Here is a 26,606-nt window from a genome sequence, read left to right as displayed (position 1 = left end):
TGTAACCTAAATTAATTCAAAATCAGAATCATTAAAGAAAAAAATTGGTAAACACAGAACTGAGTGTTTGATTTGAATCTAAATTTGATGATAAAAACAAAACAACATTCAAGTGGATTCAAGTGTGGTTTGAAGTTCCACAAATTCAAACATATAAAAATAAAATAAAACAAACTGTTGACTGGGTACTACCTGTGAAACCATCCAATCAGGAAGCAGCACTCTCTGGTGTGCAGCAGAAGGTTCTGGTTCAGAGTCCGAGGGTCTGATCAACTCTGAGCTTTCATGAGCCGGACTGTCAGCCAACTCTGACACTAAGACTGCAGCTGAAGGTCAGCCCCTGTTCTCCTTCTTCTCCTCCTCCTCCTCCTCCTGTCTGTCTGGTCTCACCTGTCCCCATCTGTTTGCATTATGTGTTTTTTTGTCTCGGTATGATAGTGTAACTTAAGGGCTAACCTGTGATTACCTGCTCTAAAATGATGATTGAACACAGAGCAGGAAACAATCTCAGAGCTTAACAGGTGAGGCATTCATCACATAAGCTGTGAGCTTCATGTTCACGTGAAAAAAGGAAACATTTCAGAAAAAAAGAAGAAAACCCTGAACGCAGGAAGGAAACACCTGACCCTGCAAAATAAAACAAATGAATGCGGATCTTAAGCACGTGACGTGGGTAGTTTTATTTGATGATTATTGCGTTTACAGTTGATGGGACAGCTCAGAATGAGAGCGGGTTCTAGATCGAAGACACGTTCTGGACTTTATGAATGAGCACGGACAGTCGTTTCCATGGAGACGGATCAGCTGCTGCATTGCGCCTCCAGCTTAACGCCCTGCAGCTCATCTCTCGGTCCCGGTTCAGGTCGGGCTTGCATCCTCATGACTCCGTTCAGGTTCGCTCAGCCCGCTCTGCTGCCCACGGGTCACTCACGGCGATGAAGCCTCCTCCTCTTCGTCCTTTGGTGTGAAAATCAGTCTGATACCGTCTGTGAACTTTGACGCTGTCCGGTACCGGTCTGCGTATGACAGACCAGCACTGAACGTAGAGTGGGCGATTCGGTTTGGTTGTGCACTGTCGAGGATGACGGACTCGAAGGAGCACGGAGGAGCGCAGCCGCAGTTCTGCGTGACGCTCCCACCGCAGCCCTGAGGAGCTGAAGCAGGTGGAGAAGATCTGGACTTTGTCAGAATATTTGGAGATGTGCGCCGAACCGGAGAGGAGGTCCATCTGATTCATCCCGCGCCCGGTTTGTGCGGTTTCCTACATTCAGTCTTTAGATTTACTCCGTGTGCGGACTTTTGGCCTGAGTGTGGTGTGAATGAAGAGTCCTCGGGGAATAAAAGAGTTAACTGGAGCTTTTTACACGCAGTCTGGCTGCGGCTTCTCTGCGCTGCACTGGATCTGCTTGGAAACGTGTGACACATCCCGGTAACGGTGTGACAGTTTGGGATGTTACGGGGGATTTTTCTGGAGGAATCGCAGTTCTGTGAGCGCCGAACCGCCGATCGTGCCGTGAGTGTGTGGACGGGTTTTGTTTGGGATCTCTGATAGCCTGCACCGTGTGCAAATGAGCGCGTTCGTGAGACTTTGTCAGACTTTTGAACGGAGTCTGGAGTGACGTTCAGCTCGAGCCGGGATCTCCTTGGAAACGGTTAGTGACAGCCCCGCAACCCCCGCCCTCTCAACAGGGATGGTCGGAGCTGATACGACTGCTCCCCCTCTAACAGCCAGATGTTACCCGGCAGGATGGCCCTGAGCCCGGCCGGCGTGCTGTGTGGCCCGCTGGAGGAGCTGCAGGAACTCGCCTTCATCGAGAGGCCGATCCGCAGGAGCCTGAAGGTGGGTGTGTGTGTGTGTGTGAGAGAGAAACGTAAAGTAATGAGGAGGAGGGTGAGTTAGTGGGAGGAAGATCAGCAGCTTCAGTGGAGGAAGCAGAAGGGAGACCCGCAGCATGACGCAGTTTGTCCGCCTGTCTGTCTGCAGAGAGACAGACAGGTCTGAGGTGCATCGAGAAAAACGGCCGATAACTGATCGATTAACCAGTAATCATGAGAAACAGAGTGAAGCTGTCTCTGATCTAATTTAAGACAGTCGCTAATCATGACTGATCAGTAACTGAAAAGATAAACGCGCTGCCTGATTCTTACACCTGTAGCTGTGTGGGCGGGGTTTCACCATGATGACATTGAGAGAGAAGGCGGAGCTTTGGTGTTCTTACGGGAGAAAGCTGATGTGATGACGACAAACACACTTGCACTGTGTGGATGTGTATGTGTTGTTATGGTTGACAGTGGTCAGTCAGACCTCAGGTGAGCCTCTCCATGTCCTCTTATGACCTTCCTGCACGTGTGAATGCTCAGGACAGTTCCTCATTGACAGACGTGACCCGGATCTGTGTTGCGCCCATAACAAGAGCTGTTCCATTTTCCCAAACACTAAGGAAAGGAGCTTCAGTGCTTCCTTTATTGCTTCCTTTAGCAGAGGAGACACTGGAGCATCCTTTAGGAAAGGGAGCAGAAAACACCAAATTTTAATTCATAGCATCTGATCGTTCATGAAAACAGTCAACATATTAAACAAAGTGAAGCAGATCATGAGAACATTCATCATAACTGCATTTTCCATTTCAGGATCAGAATACTTTAATAATCCCTGGGGAAATGATGTGCTTTCATCCATAACCCGTTGATATATTTATAGTTTTTATAGCTGTTAAACTCACAGCTGAGATCTGAACATCACACAGCTGGAATAAAACTACTTCCTGTTGAGTTGTTACTGCATGAATGCAGAACGCTGTATGAGCTCAAGATTATGATCTATACCAGGGGTGGGGAAACTCCAGGCCTCAAGGGCTGGTGTGCTGCAGGTTTTAGATGTGTCCTTGATCCAACACAGTCGATTTAAATGGCTAATAACCCCCTCAACATGTCTTGAAGTTCTCCAGAGGCCTTGTAATGAGCTAATCATTTCATTCAGGTGTGCTGGCCCAGGGTGAGATCTAAAACCTTCAGGTTCACCGGCCTTTCAGGCCTGGAGTTCCTCACCCCTGATCTATATAAACAGATCAAAGTGTGTGTAAGGTTCTGTATAATCAGTGATCATTAGTAATCATTAGTAATGTCCTTTGTTGTATTACAGGCTTTAGGAGTCATGTTTACTTCAGGTCAGGTGGGATCAGTGATGATGTAGACAAGCAAATAAATAAATACCATATACACAAGATAACTGCCAGAGGGCAGAAGCTTAAACACCTGGTGTCCTGGGTTTGTGCAGTCCTGCAAGATGTTGCGTGCCTTTTTGAGACAGCGGATGCTACAGAGGTCCTTCAGTGATTTTCTAGGCCATGTTAGCGACCCTTTTAAATCAGAATACTTTAATAATCCGTAAGGAAATTGTGTGGGTTACAGTTGATCCAAGACAATAACAGTAACAGACAGTAAATAATACTATATAATCCAAAGTTGACATAATATAAGAAATAGCTCTTATATTTACAAATAGCTCAATTATAAATATGCCTTAATGCCTTCTTGTGTGCCATGCTGCAGCTCAAGAACTACACAGAGATGCAATACATCACCACACCCTCAAAGGCCTTCTTCACAATTTCCAAGGTGTTTGAGCTCCATTTGGAGGTTGTGTCCATATCAGAATCAGAATTAATAAAGTATTCTGATTCTGATTCTGATATACACATCCAGGAACTTGAAGCTGGAAACCCTCCCCACCCACTCTATTGACGTAGATGGGCTGCAGGTTGGACTTCCCCCTCATGAAATCAATGATCAGTTCTTTGGTCTAGGGGTGTTACGGATTAAGTTGTTGTCTGCACATTACCCTAGCAGTCTTTGGACCTCATCCCTGTAATTGTAGGATGATTTATTAACAATGGGCTGTAATTTAGTAACAAAGATGCAGCCAGGTAAAAATCAACATTCTGTCAAGAGCAGCGTACATTAGTGGCTGAAAAATCAATTTTATGCTCAGGTTTCACACAAGTGTTTCTATCTTTTTAAATAAAAAGAAGAGGCTGAAGGAAAATCAGTATCAGCTCAGAGAGAGAGAGAACTTTATTGATCCCACAAGGGAAACTTTTGTCCTGCATCAGCATAATAAAGAGTAAAAATTGTACTGTCCACAATAAACAACAATTTGCCAACACCGTGAAAATAAATGTGCCACAGTTGTCTGGTAAGGGCTTTATACTATGAGTGCAAGAATTTATATATTTAAAACTGACAATGTGCAAGAGAAAAGTGCAAATTGCAATAACATGCTCACTTAAAATCTAAGAACAACAGCTGCATGAAGATATACAATAACGATAATAATAATAATAATAATAATAATAATACAAAATAATGTTTGGGATCTTATGCCTGACAGGTGTGTTCACCTGTCACAGAATGAAGAATTAATATACGGCTTTATAGAGAACAGTAGGACTGATTTCTTGAAGTGTTCTTTATGGCAGTGATGTTGAATCAGTTAGAGGGAGAAGGAGCTCTGAAGGTTCAGAAGTCTGGAATGATAGTGTGGTCAGTGAATAACTCAGGCAGCAGAAACCCAAAAAGGGGAGGAAGAAGGAGGACAAACATCACAGAAGGACAGGACCCTGCACAGCATGTACCACACTCAGAAGAACTATCTAATACTGAGAAATCCTACCAGTGGCAGTACCAAGCTGGACAGAATGACAGCACAGAATCACTAATGGCAGCACAGGAACAAGCTCTAAGCACAAAATTCATAGAGGCTGGGGTCTATCACACCAGGCAAGACCCCAGGTGCAGGCTGTGTAAAGATGTCCCAGAGACAATCCAGCACATAACAGCAGCGTGCAAGATGCTAGCAGTCGGGGAATACATGGGACGCCATAACCAAGTGGCTAGCATAGTATACAGAAACATCTGTGTATGGCCTGGAAGTCCCAAGGTAAAAATGGAAGACACCGCCTAGGGTGGTCGAGAACAGTGTTGGTCAAGTTACTTGAAAAAAGTAATTTAGTAACTAATTACTGATTACTTCTCCAAAAAAGTAATCCCAATAATTTACTGATTACTTATTTTCAAAAGTAATTTGTTACTTAGTTACTTTTTAAAAACACGATACACAACCTGAATACATAATAAAGCAATAGACCTTTCAGCCCAGATCTATATTTTATGCATAATCCGTCATATAAAATTGAATCAAATGGAAAGTCTCTTTTTTTTAAAATTGTTTTAGGAGTTTTAATCTTTTAATTGATGGACACTGCATTAAGCAAAAATTCAATTATATGCAACTGTCTTTGACTTGAAGAAATCTTTTAACATTTAAACCTATTTTCTGCATATTCCAGCATATAAAATAAAATAATGTTTTGTGTTAACACTTGCTCTTTCAAATAGATTCAAGTAAAACACAGCAAAAAATAAATAAAATCAAAGATTCAGTGGCACTAAGTCCTGTTGCTCTTAAATGCATTTTCACCCATTTAGCAGGAGTGAGGCCGGTGAAGGTTTGTCAGTGTCATGTCAGTGGGAGGATTTAGAGATTTCTCAGTGAATTTCACACTCCCGTGGCGGCTTGCTAGGTGCTTGAGATTTGAAGTTTAATTTTTTGCTGTCGAAAGAAGTTTTCTTCCCACGCAGAGTGTACAGCGGACGCTAATGTTTTTGTCACTTTTTACGGACTAAAACTTAAAGTAATTTCAGTACATCCACCCTTTAAACGCTGCATGGTTGTACTCTCTCCCACACTCCATATTATCCATTGTTGATCGACACACGCCTGTTGCTGCCACGTGCACCGCACGTGCTTGCATCATTGTCATGAGACACTCTCACAAACAAAATCACAACAGTTTAGTAACACAGTAACGCAGCGTGCTTACAGGAAAGTAACAGTTATCTAATTACTTTTTTGCAATACTAATCCCTTACATTACTCGTTACTTGAAAAAGTAATCGGATTACAGTAACATGTTACTTGTACCGCATTACTGCCCATCTCTGGTCGAGAATGACCGAGCTAAGATCCTGACGGACTTCCAGATAGACAGACAAGTTGGTGATGGCTAACCAACCAGACATAGAAGTGGTGGACCCTCAAGCTGACAGGACGAGATGGGAACTTTAAAAAAAACCAAAAAACCAAAATTCCCCTCTCACCCCTGCGGTTGGTCTATCCTCCAATCTCGGGTCCTCTACCAGAGGCCTGGGAGATTGAGGCTCCTGCGCAGTATCTTAGCTGTTACTAGCACTGCGCTCTTCTGGAAAGAGATCTCAAATGTTGTTCCTGGGATCTCTGGAGCCACTTGTCTAGCTTGGGAGTCACTACACCTAGTGCTCTGATTACTGCTTGGACCACTGTTACCTTCACCCTCCACATCTTCTTGAGCTCTTCTCTGAACCCTTGGTACTTCACCAGCTTCTCATGTTTGGAAAGCTGCTATTCATGTGAACAGTGATGTCACCCCACACTTCTTCCGTCCACGTTCTGTCCCCTTTGCATATGTTGCCCTCAGTGAAGAGGAACAGAAGCTACCTCTAGAAGTGAAAGTTGTAAAAAGCACTATGCAAACTGATAAAAAGAACCTCAGCTCTTCACAAGTTTCAGCTTGGCCCAGAACTTGCACACCTCCTTGGCTATCAGGTGCATTGGTACTGTATGGCCAAACTGCACTGATGGAGCTCCCCTGATGGCAGACCAAAACCTAATGAAGAAGGGCCATGGAGCCTGTGGTTACAGATCTGAAGAAGGTCTAATTGCAGTAAAATGGTTTGACAACAAATGTGTCAACCCTCTAAACAATGCCTGTGGGTTCATGCCTCTTTCATCTGTCAAAAGGTGGAGCAAAAACTCCAATGCAAAGATCACCATTGCATGCCCATCACTCATCCTTACATATAATTAGCATATGGGAGGAACTGAGTTTTCTGATATGCTATTACACCTGTATAAGACAAGTTATAAGTTAAAAGTTACAAGTTAAGGAGATGGCATATTCTGCTGTTCGTCGTTCATCGTTGACTTGAATTCCTGGTCTACAAGAGTTCCTGTGCCCTACAGAACCAGAAACCAATGGCTCTCAAAAGGTTCCACCTGGCTGTGTCTGAACCAAGTCAACAAACCAGATTTGCACTGTTTTTGTTTTATTTTTTTGCAAAGCAAAAATGATTTTGCACAGTAGCATTCAATCAGAAATGGCCTGAATGTGAGTGTTTTGCACTTTTTCATAGTTGCAGATTTAAAAATATATATATTTTGTTTTTTGATATAATACTTTCCTTTGATGGAACGAAAACCAGCAATGTTTGCTGGCATGCTACTTGAAATAATCTGTATCCAATGCCCTGGATAGTTTTTGTTATTAATTTAATTATAATTTGGCACTTTATTTGATTTTTCTTCAACTGTAAATTCTACTGTACTTGTGTTTGCATGACAAATACGTAAACCATTAAATGGCATCTCATTTAGTAGAGGTCAATATTTTAAAAACTATAGGGTCTATTGAAAAATAAATGATTGTTGTTATTACTCACTCAAGTCAATAAGGAATACAAACAAAATATTTTTCCATTGCTTTTTATCTTGGTGCAGTAGTTAAAGGGTTAATTTCTTCTTCATCTTCGCCTGTTTTACTGGCAGTTGGCAACCCATTTAATTAGAGCAGGGAGTTGTACTGCTCTCTAGTGGAAGAGAATGTAATTGTTCTGCCTGTTACACCGATTGCTCAGAGTACCAATCAGGTGGAACCAGATAATCTTCCACGGCACACCTAATCATTTCTCACGCCACACCTATGTGCCACAGCACAGTGGTTGGGAAACACTAATCTATACAGTTATACATAAACAAGATCCCAAGATACTTGAACTCATCCCTGACCCGGAGTTGGCACTCCATTGTTTTTTCCAGCTGAGAATCATAGGGTCAGAGTTGGAGTTGCTGTTTCTCATTCTTTATGGCTTGCTCTAAGCACAGGTGGGGTTTTTTTGTGTTGTTTTGTTTTTTTGGTTGTAGTTACCACAGGTATTAATACCCAGGTCCTTAAAAGGCTGTGGCTATGATCTTTGACAAAGGTCTCTCAGAGGTCTGATTAGCTTTAGTCTGTGTGGCAGGCAATATCACAGACTTATCATTAACTTCTCACATCTTGTCATGTTATCATATGATGACAGCAAACATTTTAATGCAAAATGTGTACTTTACAGAGAAGTAATTTTACTGTATTAGTACTTACTGTGCTAACATGCAGTTAACGTTATTTATTATTACTACCCTGTGGGACCTTTGTAGTAATAGTTACTCTATGGCATGAATGATATTTTTTCCGAGAAAAAATATTTTGCCCTACTTTATGGGAGCTTGAGCCCCCTTGTTTAGTCAAATAAATCAGACCCCCACATCTCTGCACCAGAAATTTATTGTGCATACAAGCACCTCTCAAACAGCTTCTTCCACTGGGCCATTCAGACTGTTAACAAATACTACCCCCTCCTCCCTCACATATGTATAGCCCTTAACTGACCTCTGAACTACTAACTGTTGCTCAGACCTGATTCTGGGATCCTCTCGTACTCATAATCACTCTCACCGAGGCAGTGACCTTATGACCCTAATTGTCCAATCAAATTCTTTCCTGCCATAAACTGCTCTTGTGCTTGTTTCCTGCAAGTTTGCGCATGCTCATTATAATGCATTATTTTTTTGCTTTTACATCCTACCACTCAATGTTCTCAAAAAATTATCCCAATCCATGTCCCAACACAACTGTTTCCAATGTGCTGCAACTGCATGAAAACAAGGTGATCGTTATAATGATCACCTTGTTTGGTGTTTTCCCCACTCCAAATGCCTCAAAAACTAAAACAAGTAGTCCCAAGGAACAGAATTTAGAAGAATTTAGAAGTCAGTCAGTCTAAGCTCAACCTCACGACAAACATTTTCCTGGAGTCACATTTGCATATCCACCACAGAGGTTGTCAGGAAAGACCACCAGAGACTGCAGACACAAAGATGTAATCTTACGAAGACTACGCTTCATAAGCTGAATGCAGTTTTAGAGATTTTTAATGTCATATTTACCTCTGATGGTCTCATATATGATTAGGGTCTGTGTTGGGTCAACTGTCATTAAAGCTCACCTAAGGACAGCACAATCATATCAAACAGGTGACTCTGATCAGCTGACTTTGTATTTTTGTTTTTCCCATCAGACTGCAGAAGAGATTGATCAGCTGACTGTGGATGAAGACCTAAATGACATTGAGAGAGCTGTCTACCTCCTCAGGTGAGTCTCAGCAAAGGTTTATGCGCAGGTCAACACAGCACTTCAAACTGAAACCCCACCTAGTGCCCCAGGTTTGTCAGACAGCTCCAGGTGCAGATCTGTTCATTCCTGTGGGGAAATGAAGAAACTGGAGCAGAGTTCAAGCTGAGACTGTTACCATAATCCTTTTTAACCTGCCACAGAGTTTCTTTTTCTCTAAGTTAAATAGGTTACAATGAGTTAAAGGTTAAAATAAGTTCAGCTATATTTACAGTAAAGAACAAATACAAAAGCTTTTGTAGGTATGTGGATTTCTGGATGCCTTGGGTGGAGCTGAAAGCGTTGTCCTCCACCCGTCCTCCTTTGCTGTGATCCAGTAAACTGCAGAGCTAATTGAACAATGGAAGTAATCAGCAGTCCAATCCCAGAGGGTTTAAATTTGTTCACTGAACTCATTCATAAACAGGACTTGAGTCTACAGGACTCAGACTGGAGTCTGGAGCAGATCTGAACCCATAAACCTGCCCTGTTCAGGTCGTCTTCGTTTGTTTGCTTGTTATTTTTTAAATCAACAATACTTTTTATTATTCTCAAATAAATATTAAGTAAAGTATCAAGTAAAGAAACAGACCCCCCCCCCCGGCCTGTCCCGTTTGGTTATTTTGCCATCAGAATTATTGTCTAAAGGCAAAGAAAGATACCCAATGGATTTACTTTACCAAATGGACCATCCCGGCCTTGCCGTATTGGTCTATTTGATTGAGTCCAGAACCCTTGCTTTAATTAAACGTCCAGAACGGCTGAACCGGGGAGGTGGAGAGCTGGTGGAGGGGAAACGAGCCTGAGGGCCAGGCTGGCATGGGCGGTCAGGAAAAGCTGAAGATAGCTCGGGCCCCGCCAGGTGGGGGGCGCTCCCAGAGGAAGAAGCAGGGTTGTCCAGTCCAGTGGAAGGCGGGCAGCCACGGCGGGGGGCCTGAGCTGGCACCACCTGATCATCCAGAAGCACATGTGCTGGTTTAAGTCTGTCAATAGAAACAGCCTCCTGCCGACCCCCAAAATCCAAAAGGAAATGCTTCCGGCCCGGTTGAATAACCCTAAAGGGGCCGTCATACAGTGGATGCAGCGGAGGCCTATGAGCGTCATGCCTGACAAAAACAAACTGGGAAGAGTCCAATGACCTTGGAACAAAGGTGTCGGGCAGACAATGGTGCACTGGGCCAGGAAGAGAAAACGAGTCTCTTGGGGGACGGAGAGACAGCACAGAGGGAGCGGAGCACGGGGGTGGGCTCTCGGGCAAGAATTCCCCAGGGACCCGGAGGGGCTGACCGAGGACAAGTTCAGCCGGGGAAACCCCGAGATCTTCTTTAACCGCGCAGCGCAACCCCAGTAAAACCCATGGAAGGCGGTCAACCCAGTTTCCATCTGTGAGAGAAGCACGGAACGCGGCCTTAAGCGACCGGTGGGAACGTTCGCGCATCCCGTTGGCCTGCGGGTGGTACGCAGTGGTTCGGTGGACCTTGACCCCCCAGGCCGTCAGCCATGGCAGACCAGAGCTCGGAAACAAACTGGGGGCCCCTGTCTGCGGTGATGTCGGCAGGGGGACCGAAACGCGAAACCCACATTGACAAAAATACCCTGGCCACTGCTGCTGCTGTAGTGGACGCCAGAGGCACTGCCTCGGGCCAGCGGGTTGTGCGGTCCACTACAGTCAAAAGGTGCGTGAAACCTTGTGACTGCGCAGAGGACCAACCAGATCCACATGCACATGATCAAAACGCCTCCCTGGAAAGCGGAAGGATTCGAGGGGCGCCTGTGTGTGCCTATGGATCTTAGCACGTTGGCATGGGATGCACGCGGCTGCCCAGTCTTTCACCGATTTACGAAGGCCCGGCCAAACGAACCTAGAGCTGACCAGCTTGACCGAGGCCCAGATGCCTGGATGAGAGAGGGCGTGTACGGAGTCGAAAACGCAACGACGCCACGAAAGGGGAACTACAGGGCGTGGACGGCTGGTGGAAACATCACAAAGCAGGCTAGGCCCACCGTTCCGCACGGGTCTGTCCTCCAGTACAAGGCCCATTTGCGCAGACCGAAGGGCAAGGACGTCCGGGTCGGCCTGTTGGTCAGCGGCCATAGCCTCAAAGTCTATGCCCACATAAACGGGAGAAACCAGCACGCGGGATAGACAGTCAGCCACGCAGTTGGACTTACCAACCACGTGCTGAATGTCAGTTGTGAACTCGGAAATGGCTGCCAACTGGTGCTGCTGGCGCCCGCTCCACGGATCAGAGACCTTGGACATCGCGAATGTCAAGGGTTTATGATCGACGTATGCGGTGAAGCTCCGACCCTCGAGAAAAAAATGAAAATGGTGCGTCGCGAGGTGCAGGGCCAGCAACTCCCTGTCAAAAACGCTATATTTGCGCTCACTGTCCCTAAGCATGCGACTAAAAAAAGCGAGCGGTTGCCAGACAACGGAGACCCGCTGTTCTAACACTGCGCCCACCGCCACGTCCGACGCGTCGGAGGTCAACGCAATCTCCACTGATGGAAATGGGTGGGCCAGCAGGGTGGCGTTTGCCAGCATGGTCTTGGCCCCAGAAAATGCCTGGATGCGTTCAGGGAGCCAATTAATCGGGTCCTTAGCTATTTTACCCTTCAAGGCAGCATAGAGAGGCTGCAGCAGGTGCGCAGCTCTGGGGAGAAAGCGGTTGTAGAAATTGACCATCCCCAAGAACTCCTGCAGCGCTTTAACGGACGTGGGACGCGGAAAAGCCGAAACGGCCCGGACCTTGTCTGGCAATGGAACCACACTGTCAGCGGAAATGCGGTGGCCCAAGAAATCCAGAACCGGCAAGCTGAACTGGCACTTGGAGGGGTTGACGATTAATGTTCAACCTTGTGCTTTGTTACCGTGTTCGAGAAATTAGGAACAGTCAGTGAAGGGAACTCCAAGAGCAAACGCTGAAAAACATTCCCTGAAGTCACTAAATTAGCCCGATTCAGGGGCTCGATGGCGCGAGTGAAACAGGGTATTGAAGAAAAAGACAGGGCATCGATTAAGCGTCTGTTAGCGACATCGACCAGCAGTCCGTGGGCACAAAGAAAATCGGCGCCCAAAATAGGTACAGAGCTAGCGGCAACAACAAAGGTCCATTGGAAATCCCGACCATGAAAACAAACAGTCACGAACCTTTCCCCGAACGTTGCGATGGGAGAGCCATTAGCCGCAATAAGCTGCAGTCCGCAGCCCGCTGCTAAACTGTCAGCTCCAGACAGGGGAAGGAGGCTCTTCTGGGAGCCGGAGTCGACCAGCAAACGTCTCCCAGAGCACGAGTCTTCTATGAAGAGCAGTTTTTCTTTGTCGCCAGCGGTCGCGGCCGCTACAGCGCGCTGGTGGGGCCCGCGTCCCAGGCACAAGGCAGCAGGCAGCGGCGCGCTCCGGCGCCAAAACGCTGATGGTAGAAACAGAGGTCCCGTCCGTGGTGTCGCTGTGCCGCGATCTTTGCCATCAGTGAAGGATCGGATACGTTGGGGCAGGTCAGCAGGGAAGTGGAAGGCGCTGCCAGCGAGGCTGAAACTAGGTCGTGATCGTGGAAAGTGCGGGTAGCCAGGAGAATACAATCCGCGTCCTCAGCCAGGGAGCGATAATCCTTTGTGCCAAGAAGCGGAGAGTTGGCGAGGCCGGCTCTCACGGCCGCCGGCAGCTGTCGGAGGAATATGTGGGCAAAGAGGAATCCCCCGTCGTCCGGTCCGAGAAAGGATAGCATGTGCTCCATCAGTTCGAGAGCCGTACCGCCAGGCCTGAGAGGGAGAGGAGCTTCTCGGCTCGCTCTGCGTCGGAGAGGGCATAGCGCCGAAGAAGCAGCTCCTTAAGGGCGGCGTACTTCCCTCAGGTGGGTGGGTCCCGGAAGAGAGCCAACGCACGACGGGTGGCTAGTGGGTCGAGAGAGGCCACCACATGGTGATATTTCGTGTCGTCAGCCGAGATGCCACGAAGGGCGAACTGAGCCTCCACGTGCACGAACCACGACGGGGGATCGTGAAGCCAAAAGTCCGGCAGCTCGAGCGCCACAGCAAACGCAGCTGCAGCCGGAGGCAGAGGGCTGGCGGCTGCTGATGCATCCAGAGCGGAGTTGGTGCCACCATCGGACTGCAGCATGTTCGAGTCAGGGGTCACCAATGTGGAGGTAAACACAGACGACACGAGAGCTCTCGATTAACACTGCTCGTTTATTACTCATCACCACACAACTGAATACTTTTCCCTCCAAAACACAGCAACAACACTTCCTGAGAACTGGGTGTGAGTGGAGCCCTCCAGTGGTCCACCACAATTGTTTATTTTATTCTATTTTCACTTGCTACACATGGGACAGGGGAAAGAAAAGGGAGAAAGAAAGAGAGGTAGGGAAAGAAAAACGGCAGGGAAGAGGAATGGTGATAAAGGGCAAAAAAACAAAAACCAACAAAACAAACAGACAAAAAAATACATATATCAATCACCTGGATCACCTGTTGAGAAAGAAAAAAGAGAAAACAAGCAAAAAAAAGAGAGCAATATAATAAACAACATCATCACGATAATCTGTGTATATAACAGTAAATACTAAATATTGAATATTATTGTATTATCGACAGCGCACAATGTGGTTTTGCTCACAATAAGTCTGTGGATACAAGGTTCACCAGGAAGACACAAAGGATAATAGTTTGCTGTTTTTGGACTGCGCCGTGTGCATTGAAGAGAATAGAAACCTCAACATTGAAATTTACCTGAAGCTTACCTGAAGCCCACACTATGACTCCCACCACCATCTGGGACACAAACTGGAAAACAAAGACAAAGTTTGAAAGAGCAGTGAAAGAAGCTATCTATGTCCACTGTGATCATTTATTATATAGTCAGGTAGACAGTGTTGTGACCACTGATCAGAGCAGTCCCGTCAAATTTTGTGTTTAAGGCTTTAGAGCATGGTGTTAGCATGGTGTCATACATTGACTCAGTAAGACATCTTCCTCCATGCGGCTAGTCAGCTTAGCTGCTTAGTTGTTTTCCCTTTTCCCTGCTTAAAATAAAGAGCAGTAGTTTGTTGTGTTTCAGCAGTAGTAACAGCAGTAGAAGATGAAACTGAACAGTCAGGACCCGGAATTTGAAGTCCGAGCTTGTATGTGCCGTCAGCTGGAGAGCATTGCGAGAGCCACTGGGTAATTGCAAGCAAATATTGAATAAACAATCATTGGGTAAAACACAACACTGACCAATCAAAAGCCCTGCACCGATCAGATGAAATCTCACCACTAACCAACCACTAGCCAGACAATAACCAAGCAACCAAAAATCAAACAAAACCCAACACCTACCAAACATATGTGCTGTTTTTCTTTCAGGGTGGATGACACCAGGACAGAGCTTCTTCCTGATCTAGTGGAACTTGCTGGAGACGAGGACAGCAGTGTCCGCCTTGCTGCCTTTGACACAATCATCAACCTAATGGAGATGATGGACAGCGGTAAGTCAGATTTCATGCAGTATGCATAGGTGGCCCAGTATTTTAGTCTATTCAGTGTGTATTTGTAAACAGCTGGTTTAAAAATTCTTCTTCTCAGATGACCAACTCCACGTTGTCATTCCTTTGGTGATGGCGGTGTGTGAGGCCTCGCTGCAGGAGGATGAAGCAATTATGGCATCTTTGTCATTCCAGTTTGGGAAGCTCTGCAATGAATTGGCAGGTAGGACCAGTAGAAACAAAAGTCATTTGTTTAAATTATTTTTTGTTAACCTCCAAGGACCTGGTGTCCACATATATGGACATCACATTTTGGGTTATTTAGACCAAAATACTCAATTTTGCTCTACAAGGGCCTGATATCCACTTACGAGGACATTATACTGCTACTGTTCTATCGAAATTTTAAATGAATATCCTCATATGTGGCTCTCATTTTTCTTAGAAACAAAAATTAGGTAAAAAAAAAAAAAATCTGGTAATTCTTTGTTTTTACATTCATCAGGTCCCAATCAACCCAAATATCAAAGAGAAATTAAAAACGCATGCCGTGGAAGAGTTTGGGTCTTAGGAGGTTAAGACATATCAGGAATGTGAAAGGTTGCAAATAGCAGCAAGTCTGGGAGTTCAGTGAGCTCTACACTTCTAAAGTTACCCGGTGTGAAAGCCTTGCCCCTATAGAACACCAGCACTGCAGAATATCTGAACACTGCCTGCTGAGGGACAGGAACCTGGAAGGAGTGCTTGAAAAGAGCAGTCTGTTGTGATCCACAGAAGTGATCTGAAACACTGTTTTAGATCACTTCTGTGGATCATACTGTTTGATGATCGTGTTTCAGGCTCACTGTCAGATGAGCAGAAGAGTCATTTACTGCAGACATTTAAGGAGATGTGTACCACTGGACTGCAGACTGATGGAAACCAGACTGATAGCAACAACGAATCCACACTTATCCGCTGCAACTGCTGCTACAACCTGCCGGTACACACGTGCACACAAATCCACAGACAAACACTCACAGTTCGTCAGCTCTTTAGGTGGTGGGGTCACTTCCTGTTCTCTCCATCCAGGCTATGGTGGTTTTTGCAGACACAGCTCATTTCCTATCGGAGCTGTACCCTTCTTTCTCTAGTCTTTGTAGTGACCCAGAGGTCTGTGTCCGGCGCAGCGCAGCAGCCAGTTTCCACCAGGTGAGATCCAGGCCTGATTCCAGATGGTCTATCCTCAGGGATTGGGCCTTTTGGCTGAGAAAGAAAGACATAAATGATCAAATAAAATTGCTAAATGATTGCCTCACTCTGATTGACTGCTTCCTTTCCTGCCTTGCTGTCAGGTGGTCAAGTTGCTTGGTTCAAAAGTCCAGCTGGTCCACAAAGAACTTCTGTGTCTGCTTCAGGATGATGCACTGGAGGTGAGCGGCAATGCCCACTATCACTGTTTCACCAATCAGGATTTAGGGCCAAATGCCAATAACTTTCCGTGATGTCACAGTTTAGAAAATCATACATCAGGTTTTATTTGAATAAAGTGTTATGTTGGATTTTCTCTTGAGGTGCTGGATGCTCTGATGACTCATGTAGAAGAAACTTTGGAGGCAGTTCTGTCACGAGGAGAGAACCAGACGCTGGACAACAAGGTGAGAAAATAAAAATTTTCATTTTCACTTTAGCTTATCTCTCATTGCTTCCTTTAATCAAGTTCCCAGATCTGATGGCAGGACTACTGTTAGCTGAACAGAAGATTGGACGTTCCTTACGTTGGCGGCTTCACGAGAAGCTGCTGCAACGTTATAGCTGCCTGGCAAGACTGCTACCTGGAGAGCTGCTACACCAGAGCTTCTCCCCTCGCATCTTCATTATCCTCACCACCAATGTGAGCACTGCCACATGCCACACCACGTCACAGCATGCTACATACAACATCCCATAGCATCCCACAGGTGAACCTGTGACAATAACACTGCTGTTTTGGTTGCAGAAAGTGTTGCCGGTACAGAAGGCAGCAGCTCGCACATTCTGCACATTCCTGCGCTACAACCGCAAACAGGAGCAGCGTCAGGAGATGATGGGGCGACTCATACAAGGTCAGAACATTTCTGGTTCTTCTGGTGCTTTTACTCTGATATTTGAACAGCAGAACATCAATAGGAATGCAGCTAACATGTAAATGTTGACAATCTGATCATTTCAGATCTGGCTCAGGGACGCAGCTACTGGCATCGTCTGAGGTTCCTAGATGTTTGTGAAACTGCCACAGAGATTTTCTCCAGAAAATACTTCAACAAACATTTCCTGATTCCAGCACTGGAGCTAGTCCATGACCCAGTTGCCAATGTCAGGTACATCATACTCATTCTGTCCAATGAGACATTGGCAAATCTGTCCGACATCCTACTAAACACACCTGTCTGGCTCTCAGGTACAAGCTGTGCCAGTTGCTGCCCAGGTTGCGTTCTTCGCTTCGTCTTCCAGCTGACAAACAGCTGCTACAGAAACTTGACTTCTGCGTCCAGAAGCTGCTTTGCAAAGAGAAAGACAAAGATGTGGTGGCCATGATTCGCAAGGTAACGCCTACCAGAGTCCAGACTAGTCCAGATATTCAGGTCTGCAGACTTCGGATTCTGACTGTGTTGTTGATGAAGGTGATCAATGTTTCCATCGTCTTTTCCAGACAGTCTTGGAACTGGACAAACTAGACCTCTCAGAACCTGTAAGAAGTTGCTTTAACATGGAGCTGAAATGAGAATACAGGTTTACTGCTGACCTCTAACCTCCTTCATGTCTTGTGTCTGTGGACAGTTTCATAAGAGGCAGGAGAGGGACTTGTTGGACCAGAAGAAGGAGAAGGAGGAGACGCTGTTGCTGGAGATGGTGAGTCTGAGACCTGCTACTAGACTACAGCCTGAGCTGCCTTGCTTTGTTATAAAAACGTCTTTGTGTTGTCAGGAACAGCTGGAGAGGCAGCAGAATGAAGGAAAACTGAACTCTGACAAACACCCAGAGAGAAAAAGTAAGCTGGGGGGGGGGAGTCTCAGCAGAAATTTAGACCTGCAGTTCAGTCTGTAAACCATGTTTCTTTGACAGGAAGAGACAGCAAGACCAATCTATCTGCCACCAAGTCCATGTCTGTGTCCTCATCTGCAGGCGCCTCATCCTCCTATGGTGAGACGATGATGATGATGTTAATGATGGTGATGACGGTGATGATGATCTCCTCTCTGTGCAGGTAAAGAGATGAGAAAGGCAAAGCTGTCCCGGAGTCGGTCCCTCACCAGTCAGCCAACGACATCTAAACCTGTGACCTCAGACAGATCTCTGTAAGAACATCAACTTCCTCCACCCTCACCCTTAGTTACATAAACCTTCTGCAGCACAGAAAAAATGTGTGTCTCTGTATTAACAAGGCTGATACAAAGGTCAGTCTGAGTCTAGCCTGAGGTTTGAATTCTGCTATACAAAGATCTCATCTGTGACCAACTGTGAATATTATACATGTTCACTCTCACACACGAGCAGTGCAATAATTGTTTAGGCAAGCTTGACCTTCAAAATAAAATCAGCACCATTTCAACTAAATAAAATAAAAAGTAACAGATTCCACTTGCAATTACAGCTATGACATTGACAAAAAATTATATAAACATTATCCTTATGGCAAGAGATAAACAATGGATGGCACTACCTTGGCCTCCAGTAACACTGTGAGGACCTTGGAGTTATTTTTAACCAGGATATGTCCTTCAATTTACATATTAAACAAATATTTAGGACTGCTTTCTTCCATTTGTGTAATATCTCTAAAATTTGAAATATCCTGTCTCAGAGTGACGCTAAAAAACTAGTTTATGCATTTATTACTTCAAGGCTGGACTACTGTAATTCATTATTATCAGGATGTCCTAAAAATTCCATGAAAAACCTTCAGTTAATCCAAAATGCTGCTGCAAGAGTACTGATAGGGACTAGAAAGAGAGAGCATATTTCTCCTGTATTGGCTTCCCTTCACTGGCTTCCAGAATCAAGCTTAAAATCCTTACTTAACACATAAAAGCCTTGAATAATCATGCTCCATCTTATCTTGAAGACCCGATATCATCCATCCATCCATCTTCATCCGCTTTATCCGAGGCCGGGTCGCGGGGGCAGCAGCCTAAGCAGAGAGGCCCAGATCTCCCTCTCCCCAGCCACCTCCTCCAGCTTATCCGGGGGAACACCAAGGCGTTCCCAGGGCAGCCGAGAGATATAATCTCTCCAGCATGTCCTAGGTCTGCCCCGGGGCCTCCTCCCGGTGGGACATGCCCGGAACACCTCACCCAAGAGGCGCCCAGGAGGCATCCTTGTCAAATGCCCGAACCACCTCAGCTGGCTCCTTTCGATGTGGAGCAGCAGCGGCTCTACTCTGAGCCCCTCCCGGATGGCCGAACTTCTCACCCTATCTCTAAGGGAGAGGCCAGCCACCCTTCGGAGGAAGCTCATTTCTGCCGCTTGTATCCGCAATCTCGTTCTTTCAGTCACTACCCACAGCTCGTGGCCATAGGTGAGGGTAGGGACGTAGATCGACCGGTAAATTGAGAGCTTCACTTTTACACTCAGCTCGCTCTTCACCACGATGGACGGGTGCAGCATCCGCATCACTGCAGCCACAGCCCCAATCCATCTGTCAATCTCCGGCTCCCTTCTCCCATCACTCGCGAACAAGACCCCGAGATACTTGAACTCCTCTACTTGGGGCAGGAAGTCATCCCCGACCCGGAGTGGGCACTCCACCCTTTTCCGGCTGATAACCATGGCCTCAGATTTGGAGGTGCTGATCCTCATTCCCGCTGCTTCACACTCGGCTGCGAACCGTTCCAGTGCGAGCTGGAGGCCCTCACCCGATGAAGCCAACAGAACCACATCATCCGCAAAAAGCAGAGATGAGATTCTGAGGCCACTGAAGTGAAAGCCCTCCGCCACTTGGCTGCGCCTAGAAATCCTGTCCATAAAAATTATGAACAGAACCGGTGACAAAGGGCAGCCCTGGCGGAGCCCATCACCCACCGGGAACGAGTCAGACTTATTGCCGGCAATGTGAACCAAGCTCTTGCAACGGTTGTATAGGGATCGAATGGCCCATAGCAATGGGCCAGACACCCCATACTCCCGCAACACCTCCAACAGGACACCCCGAGGGACACGGTCGAATGCCTTCTCCAAGTCCACAAAACACATGTAGACTGGTTGCGCAAACTCCCATGCACCCTCAAGTATCCTTGAGAGGATAAAGAGCTGGTCCAGTGTTCCGCAACCAGGATGAAAACCGCATTGTTCTTCCTGTATCCGAGGTTGAACTAGCGGACAAACTCTCCTTTCCAGCACCCTGGCATAGACTTTCCCAGGGAGGCTGAGGAGTGTGATCCCCCTGTAGTTGAAACACACCCTCCGGTCTCCCTTCTTAAAGATGGGGACCACCACCCCGGTCTGCCAGTCCAGGGGTACAGCCCCTGATCTCCACACAACATTGTAGAGGCGTGTCAACCAGGACAGCCCTACAACGTCCAGAGCCTTCAGGAACTCGGGGCGGACCTCATCAACACCAGGGGCTCTGCCACCAAGGAGTTGTTTAACTGCCTCAGTGACCTCGCCCCCGGAAATTGGCGGGTCATTCCCCTCATCCTCAGACTCTTCTTCCTCAGAAGAAGAAGTGTCAGTGGGATTAAGTAGGTCCTCGAAGTATTCTTTCCATCGCCTGACAATTTTCTCAGTTGACGTCAGCAGCGCTCCGCCAGCACTATACACAGTGCAGGTAGAGCACCGCTTTCCCCTCCTGAGACGCCTGACGGTTTGCCAGAATCTCTTCGAGGCAGTCCGAAAGTCTTTTTCCATGGCCTCTCCGAACTCCTCCCACACCCGAGTTTTTGCTTCAGCCACTGCCCGAGCCGCATTCCGCTTGGCCTGTCGATACCTGTCGACTGCCTCCGGAGTCCCACAGTCCATTTGGATTCAATGTCCCCAGTCTCCCTCGGAATGCTGTTGAAGCTCTTCCAGAGGTGTGCGTTGAAGATTTCGCGGACCCGATACCTTCTTATCTAAATGATATTCAACAGGTACCTTATCAGGGGTAGCAGTAGACACCATCTCAGTATCCCGTGTGTAATGTCAGGGTCCCTGCTTCATACAATCCTGATCAAACGTTTAAAACCACTTGAAAAATGGCAAAAACTCATATTACGTATGGCTGGAGCTTAACAAGGTTCCATGTAGAACTTCAACATGCAACAAGAAGAAATGGGAGTGAGACAAAACATTTTTTTGAGCATTAAATTTATTGAGAACAATGCTTAAACTGAAACAGGCTGTTTTACAGCTGATCAAAAGTTTAGGACCACATGCCTTTAAAAGGCCAAAAATGTGGATTCATTGTCATTTTTTGTCAGGAGGTCACACTGTCATGACATTCTGATTGCAAAGGTAAAAAAACTTTCCCTTTTTGAACGTGGTCACGTTGTTGAACTGCATAAGCAGGGTCTCTTGCTGCTCGCCATCACTGCTGAGGTGGGACGCAGTAAGACGGTCATTTGGAATTTCTTAAATGATCCTGAGATTTATGGAGCAGAAGAGTCAAGTGGAAAACCCAAATAAATTTCACTAGCACTGAGCTGGAGGATCCAATTGGCTGTCCGTCAAGACACTGGAAGATCCTCGACCCAAATTAAGGCGTTACTGGTGCCGACTGCAGCCCCATAATCATCAGATGACATCTGAGACTGAAGGGCTTCAAAAACAAAAAATGTCTTCAAAGGCCTCGTCTCCTTGAACGCTACAGAACTGACCAGTTGGACTTTGCAAGAGAGCACCAAACATGGGACATTGAAAGGTGGAAGAAAGTTTTATTCTCTGATGAGAAAAAATTTAACCTTCATGGTCCTGATGGTTGTAATATTACTGGCATGACAAGCAGATCCCACCTGTGATGTTTTCTACATGCCACAGTGGAGGGGGCGCCATAATGGTCTGGGGTGCTTTTTCCTTCAGTGGAACAATGGAGCTTCAGGAGGTGCAGGAGCGTCAAACGGCCATTGGCTATGTCCAGATGTTGCAGAGAGCATCCTTCATGACTGAGAGCACTCGTCTGTGTACTAATGATCGGTATTTTTCATCAAGACAATGCTATAGTACACAATGTCCGCAGGACAAGGTACTTCTTCCAGTAAAATAACATCACTCTTTTGAACTATCATGTGTGTTCCCCTGATCTAAATCCAATTGAGAACCTTTTGGGATGGATGGCAAGGGTAGTTAACAAAAATGGACAACAGTTCCAGACAGTAGATGCCCTTCGTGTGGCCATCTTCACCACTTGGAGAATGGTCCCAGACACCTCATGGAAACTCTTGCATCAAGCATGCTGCAACGAATATTTGAAATGATCAGCAATAACGGTGAAGCTACTCATTACTGAGTTCATGTTTGGAATTTGATTTCTGTTTTGGGGGGTTTACGGGGTTCTTTGCAGGTGTGGTCTTAAACTTTTGATCAGCTGTAAAACAGCCTGTTTCAGTTTAGGCGTTGTTTTCAATAAATTGCATGTTCAAAGAATGTTTTGTCTCACTTCCATTTCTTCTTGTTGCATGTTAAAGCTCTACTTAGAACCTTATTAAGATCCAACAATGCAAAATGCGATTTTATGCCATTTTTAAGTGGTCTTAAACTTTTGATTTGGACTGTATTTTCATTAATTTGGACTGTAAAGACTTATAATTCTATGGCACTGATTAATCCACAGATGAACATGTATCTTGTTAGTGTCTTTGTGTGTGTTGGAAAGTTTTTAGGTTGGTTTGTATAAAATTAGCTCTTTTAATTAGAAACTTTTTTTTTAACTCTAAACAAGCTCTGAGAAAGACCTTACTCCACACTTTGCTAGCTAGCACACCCAGCTTCACATTTTCAAAACAGTACTTGTACTTGTTTTTACACCTTTTAATGTTAAAGTCGGCCTCTGTGCTTTTCAGTGCTGGAAAGACACTTTCTTGTACTCAGGTCTGCTTATTGTAAATATCTTGTACTTGTTTTTATACCTTTTAATGATAAAGTTTTCCTTTGTTTTTTTCAGTGTTGGAAAGACTCTTTCTTGTACTGAGGTCTGTTTATTGTAAATATCTTGTAGTTGTTTTTACAACTTTTAATGCTAAAGTTTTCCTTTGTTTCTTTCAGTGTTGGAAAGACTCTTTCTTGAACTGAGGTCTGCTCATTGTAAATATCTTGTAGTTGTTTGAACACCTTTTAATGTTAAAGTCGGCCTCTGTGCTTTTCAGTGCTGCAAAGACACTTTCTTGTATTGAGGTCTGCTTATTTTCAATATCTTGTACTTGTTTGAACACCTTCTAATGTTAAAGTTTTCCTTTTTTTTTTCAGTGTTGAAAAGACTCTTTCTTGTATCGAGGTCTGCTTATTGTAAATATCTTGTTGTTGTTTTTACAACTTTTAATGCCTAAATTTTCCTTTGTTTTTTTCAGTGTTGAATAGACACTTTCTTGCACTGAGGTCTGCTTATTGTAAATATCTTGTAGTTGTTTTTACAACTTTTAATGCTAAAGTTTTCCTTTGTTTTTTTCAGTGCTGGAAAGACTCTTTCTTGTACTGAGGTCTGCTTATTTTTAATATCTTGTACTTGTTTGAACACCTTTTAATGTTAAAGTCGGCCTCTGTGTTTTCAGTGTTGGAAAGACTCTTTCTTGAACTGAGGTCTGCTTATTGTAAGTATCTCGTTGTTGTTTTTACAACTTTTAATGCCTAAATTTTCCTTTGTTTTTTTCAGTGTTGAATAGACACTTTCTTGCACTGAGGTCTGCTTATTGTAAATATCTTGTAGTTGCTTTTACACCTTTTAATGTTAAAATTTTCCTTTGTTTTTTTCAGTGTTGAATAGACACTTTCTTGCATTGAGGTCTGCTTATTGTAAATATCTTGTAATTGTTTGAACACAGGCAGCACGGTGGTTAGCAGTGTTGCCGCACAGCAAGAAGGTCCTTACTTCAATTCCACCATCAGGCCGGGGTCTTTCTGTGTGGAGTTTGCGTGTTCTCCTCGTGTTAGCATGGGTTCCCTCCGGGTACTCCGGCTTCCTCCCACTGTCCAACAACATGCAGTTTGTGGGGATAGGTTAACTGGCTAATCCAAATTGCCACTAGGTGTGAATGTGTGAGTGAATGTGAGTGCGAATGGTTGTCTGTTCCTGTGTGTTAGCCCTGCAACAGACTGGCGACCTGTCCAGGGTGTACCCCGCCTCTCGCCCTATGACAGCTGGGATAGGCTCCAGCACCCCCCGCAACCCTGAAAAGGATAAGCGGAAGTGAATGGATGGATGGATGGATGGATTGTTTGAACACCTTTTAATGTTAAATTTGGCCTTTGTGCTTCTCTTTGCTGGAAAGACTCTTTCTTGTACTGAGGTCTGCTTATTTTTAATATCTTGTAATTGTTTTTATACCTTTTAATGTTAAAGTTGGCCTCTGTGCTTTTCAGTGTTGAAAAGACACTTTCTTAGCTCAAACAACTGCAAAACCTGTTTGCTCAACACGGGGATATTGAATTCTATAAGATAAAGCCATAAATACGTATATCTGAGCCTACTATCAAAAGTTACAGCTAACTTCATGAAGTTGTACAAAAATGCGTTATTTCGCCAAGACAGTGCGTTTCTGACTATTACATGCATTTGAATGGAGTTCTCGCCCGAAACAAAGCATAGGTTTTCATCTTGTGAATAACTTGAAAATCTTAGCTCAAACACCTGCAAAACCTGTTTGCCCAACACGAGGATATTGAATTCTATAAGATAAAGCCATAAATATGTGCGTGTGTGTGATGATATTTTATTGTGATGTGTTCAGGCAATGTTACTGTTTTGGTTGTGCTGCATGAAAGACGTTGAGTGTGTATTTGGGAAGGTTAGTTACTGGAGAGTAAATTATTCAGGAGAACTCTCCCCTTACATTAACTGCCCTGTTACTGTACCACCTTAATAAACCTCGGTGAAGCAAAATGTCTTGTGCTTAAGACTCTACATGAAAGTTAAAATATATATGTTCAGTCCACATAGATATATAGTAAATATAGTTACACATATATAGTTATATAGTTATACATATCACACAAAAATCCACCACAAAACCTATACTTTGTTCCGTGCGAGAACGCCATTCAAATGCATGTAGCAGTGAGAAACGCACTGTCTTGGCGAAAGAAAGCGTTTTTGTACAACTTCATAAAGATAGCTGTAACTTTTGATAGAAGACTCAGATACACATATTTATGGCGTTATCTTATAAAAATCCAATATCCCCGTGTGGGGTAAACAGGTTTTGCAGCTGTTTGAGTTAAGATTTTCAAGTTATTCACAAGATGAAAACCTATACTTTGTTTCGTGCGAGAACTCCATTCAAATGCATGTAAAAGTGAGAAACGTGTGGGCAGAAATCTGTGCCATCAGAAACTGAATATGAATAAGTTAAATTTGAATTTGAATTGCTCAGATTGAATCTGAATTGTAACTTGAATAAATGCTTTTAAAAACTGAATATGAATTATCCTAATTTGAAATTCAATTTATTGGTTTGAAAATGATCTTCACTAAATTGAAATTGAATTTTATATTTTGAAAATGAATTAATTTGCTTTGAAACCGTATTTTATCCTTTAAAAATTTAGCTCTCGAATAATTTCAGATTCACTTCTCACCATTCAGTTTCAGTTCTACAATTCAATTTCAGTTCCAAAATTCAGTTTTTTGTGACTTACATCTGGTTCCGGTTCAAGAGTAATGACCGCAGATTAATAGAACTACATTTTACTAGCGGACCGAAAATGTTACTGACGGGAATCTACAGGTCTTGAGCTGAATTAAGACTTCAGAAGTCATTCGTCATGTCGAATGACCAGCGGATAAACTCTCAAGTTGGTAATAAATGTATAACATGTAGTGATGGGTAGATGAGGCCTCGTGAAGCGTCTCAGCACATTCCCCAAACTGTATCGACACTGTGTCGACACAGTTTTGCTCTTTTGCTCCATACTGACACCTGCTGGACCTTAAATATCATTGCAGGCAACTTACTTGACTCACAACAGACACTGATTCAATGACCTAGTCACACTTGTATACACTGTAAGGTATTGTACTTTCCATGGAATCATTTTATATCTTCTATATTACAAATATTGTAGACATCTTTAAAATATATTATGAATGACATATGTAATATTGCCCATTTGACTCAGAGTTTATTATAAATTTCTATTCAGAAAAATAGGTTTATCCAATGTTTTTGCATTCGGTCTATTGTGTTTTTATTTTTTGTTTTTACACCATTTCCCCAGCTTTGGAAAACTCACAGGAACAGCTGGGGAACACAAAAGCTGTAAAGCCAGGTGGATAAGGTTCTGATAAGATGTCTTCCTATTCCCTCAGTAGTTACACTCTCTCTCCACAATACTAAGGGGTTGGCAGTCCTTTATAATAAAATTCAGGACTGCCTGGTCCAGAGCAGTCTTCCTAGATGCTTGATTTGAAAATAATAAAACACATATTAATTAAAAAAAAATGATGATAAAGATGTTCAGTGTCTATATAGGCCTACCAGTGTTCATTCTCGGTGTGTTTGTCTCCTCATTTTCATGTTTGGCTCTGTAATGCCTAAACACTGAGGAGGTGCTTTTGTTTTTGTCAGAAAGCTCCGCAGAACAAATGCGACATTTAACCTGCATAAAATGAAATAAATAATTTACACTTCAAGTCACAATGCTGTTTTTTTTTCTATTCTGATAGATTACACTGAAACAAAGACAA

The 26,606-nt window shown here is 44.5% G+C and overlaps 1 protein-coding gene and 1 pseudogene across 8 annotated transcripts; one reads left to right on the top strand and one right to left on the bottom strand.

The window, feature by feature from the left end:
- The first annotated feature begins 726 nt into the window (after nt 1-726).
- LOC148098189 (serine/threonine-protein phosphatase 4 regulatory subunit 4-like) lies at nt 727-26,546 on the top strand. 8 transcript variants are annotated; one of them, XR_015716551.1, is made up of 19 exons: nt 729-1,840; nt 9,214-9,287; nt 14,658-14,779; nt 14,877-14,999; nt 15,616-15,758; nt 15,848-15,967; nt 16,111-16,188; nt 16,330-16,413; nt 16,476-16,649; nt 16,755-16,860; nt 16,968-17,115; nt 17,196-17,340; nt 17,448-17,486; nt 17,576-17,647; nt 17,723-17,786; nt 17,861-17,938; nt 18,003-18,093; nt 22,973-23,514; nt 23,746-26,546. XR_015716551.1 is itself a non-coding variant. In XM_087829555.1 (19 exons), exons 1-18 carry the CDS (start codon nt 1,733-1,735, stop codon nt 23,495-23,497), a joined length of 1,791 nt encoding a protein of 596 aa, XP_087685681.1. In that variant the 5' UTR covers nt 729-1,732; the 3' UTR covers nt 23,498-23,514; nt 23,746-26,546. The 8 variants fall into 8 exon arrangements, 7 of the variants coding, with proteins under 7 accessions (XP_087685677.1, XP_087685678.1, XP_087685676.1 ...); XM_087829555.1 differs by having other exon boundaries at nt 23,476-23,514; XM_087829551.1 differs by lacking the exons at nt 22,973-23,514; nt 23,746-26,546 and adding an exon at nt 18,861-22,856 and having other exon boundaries at nt 727-1,840; nt 17,729-17,786.
- Nucleotides 12,102-13,434, bottom strand: LOC148098190 (uncharacterized; annotated as a pseudogene).
- Nucleotides 26,547-26,606: the final 60 nt, after the last annotated feature.

This window comes from Neolamprologus brichardi, chromosome 16 (genome assembly GCF_056152115.1).
Source record: "Neolamprologus brichardi isolate AB-2024 chromosome 16, ASM5615211v1, whole genome shotgun sequence".
NCBI lineage: Eukaryota > Metazoa > Chordata > Actinopteri > Cichliformes > Cichlidae > Neolamprologus > Neolamprologus brichardi.
The sequence above is the reverse complement of the archived record's forward strand: the minus strand, read 5'-3'. Positions and strand labels throughout refer to the sequence as shown.

What these genes read in the sequence shown, in the direction of transcription:
- LOC148098189 (XM_087829550.1), top strand. Translation starts at nt 1,733, where the DNA reads ATGTTACCCGGCAGGATGGCCCTGAGCCCGGCCGGCGTGCTGTGTGGC. An exon ending in GCTCTGCAATGAATTGGCAG is followed by an intron (nt 15,000 to 15,615) that starts GTAGGACCAGTA and finishes ATCGTGTTTCAG; the next exon opens with GCTCACTGTCAGATGAGCAG. An exon ending in GACCCAGTTGCCAATGTCAG is followed by an intron (nt 17,116 to 17,195) that starts GTACATCATACT and finishes TCTGGCTCTCAG; the next exon opens with GTACAAGCTGTGCCAGTTGC.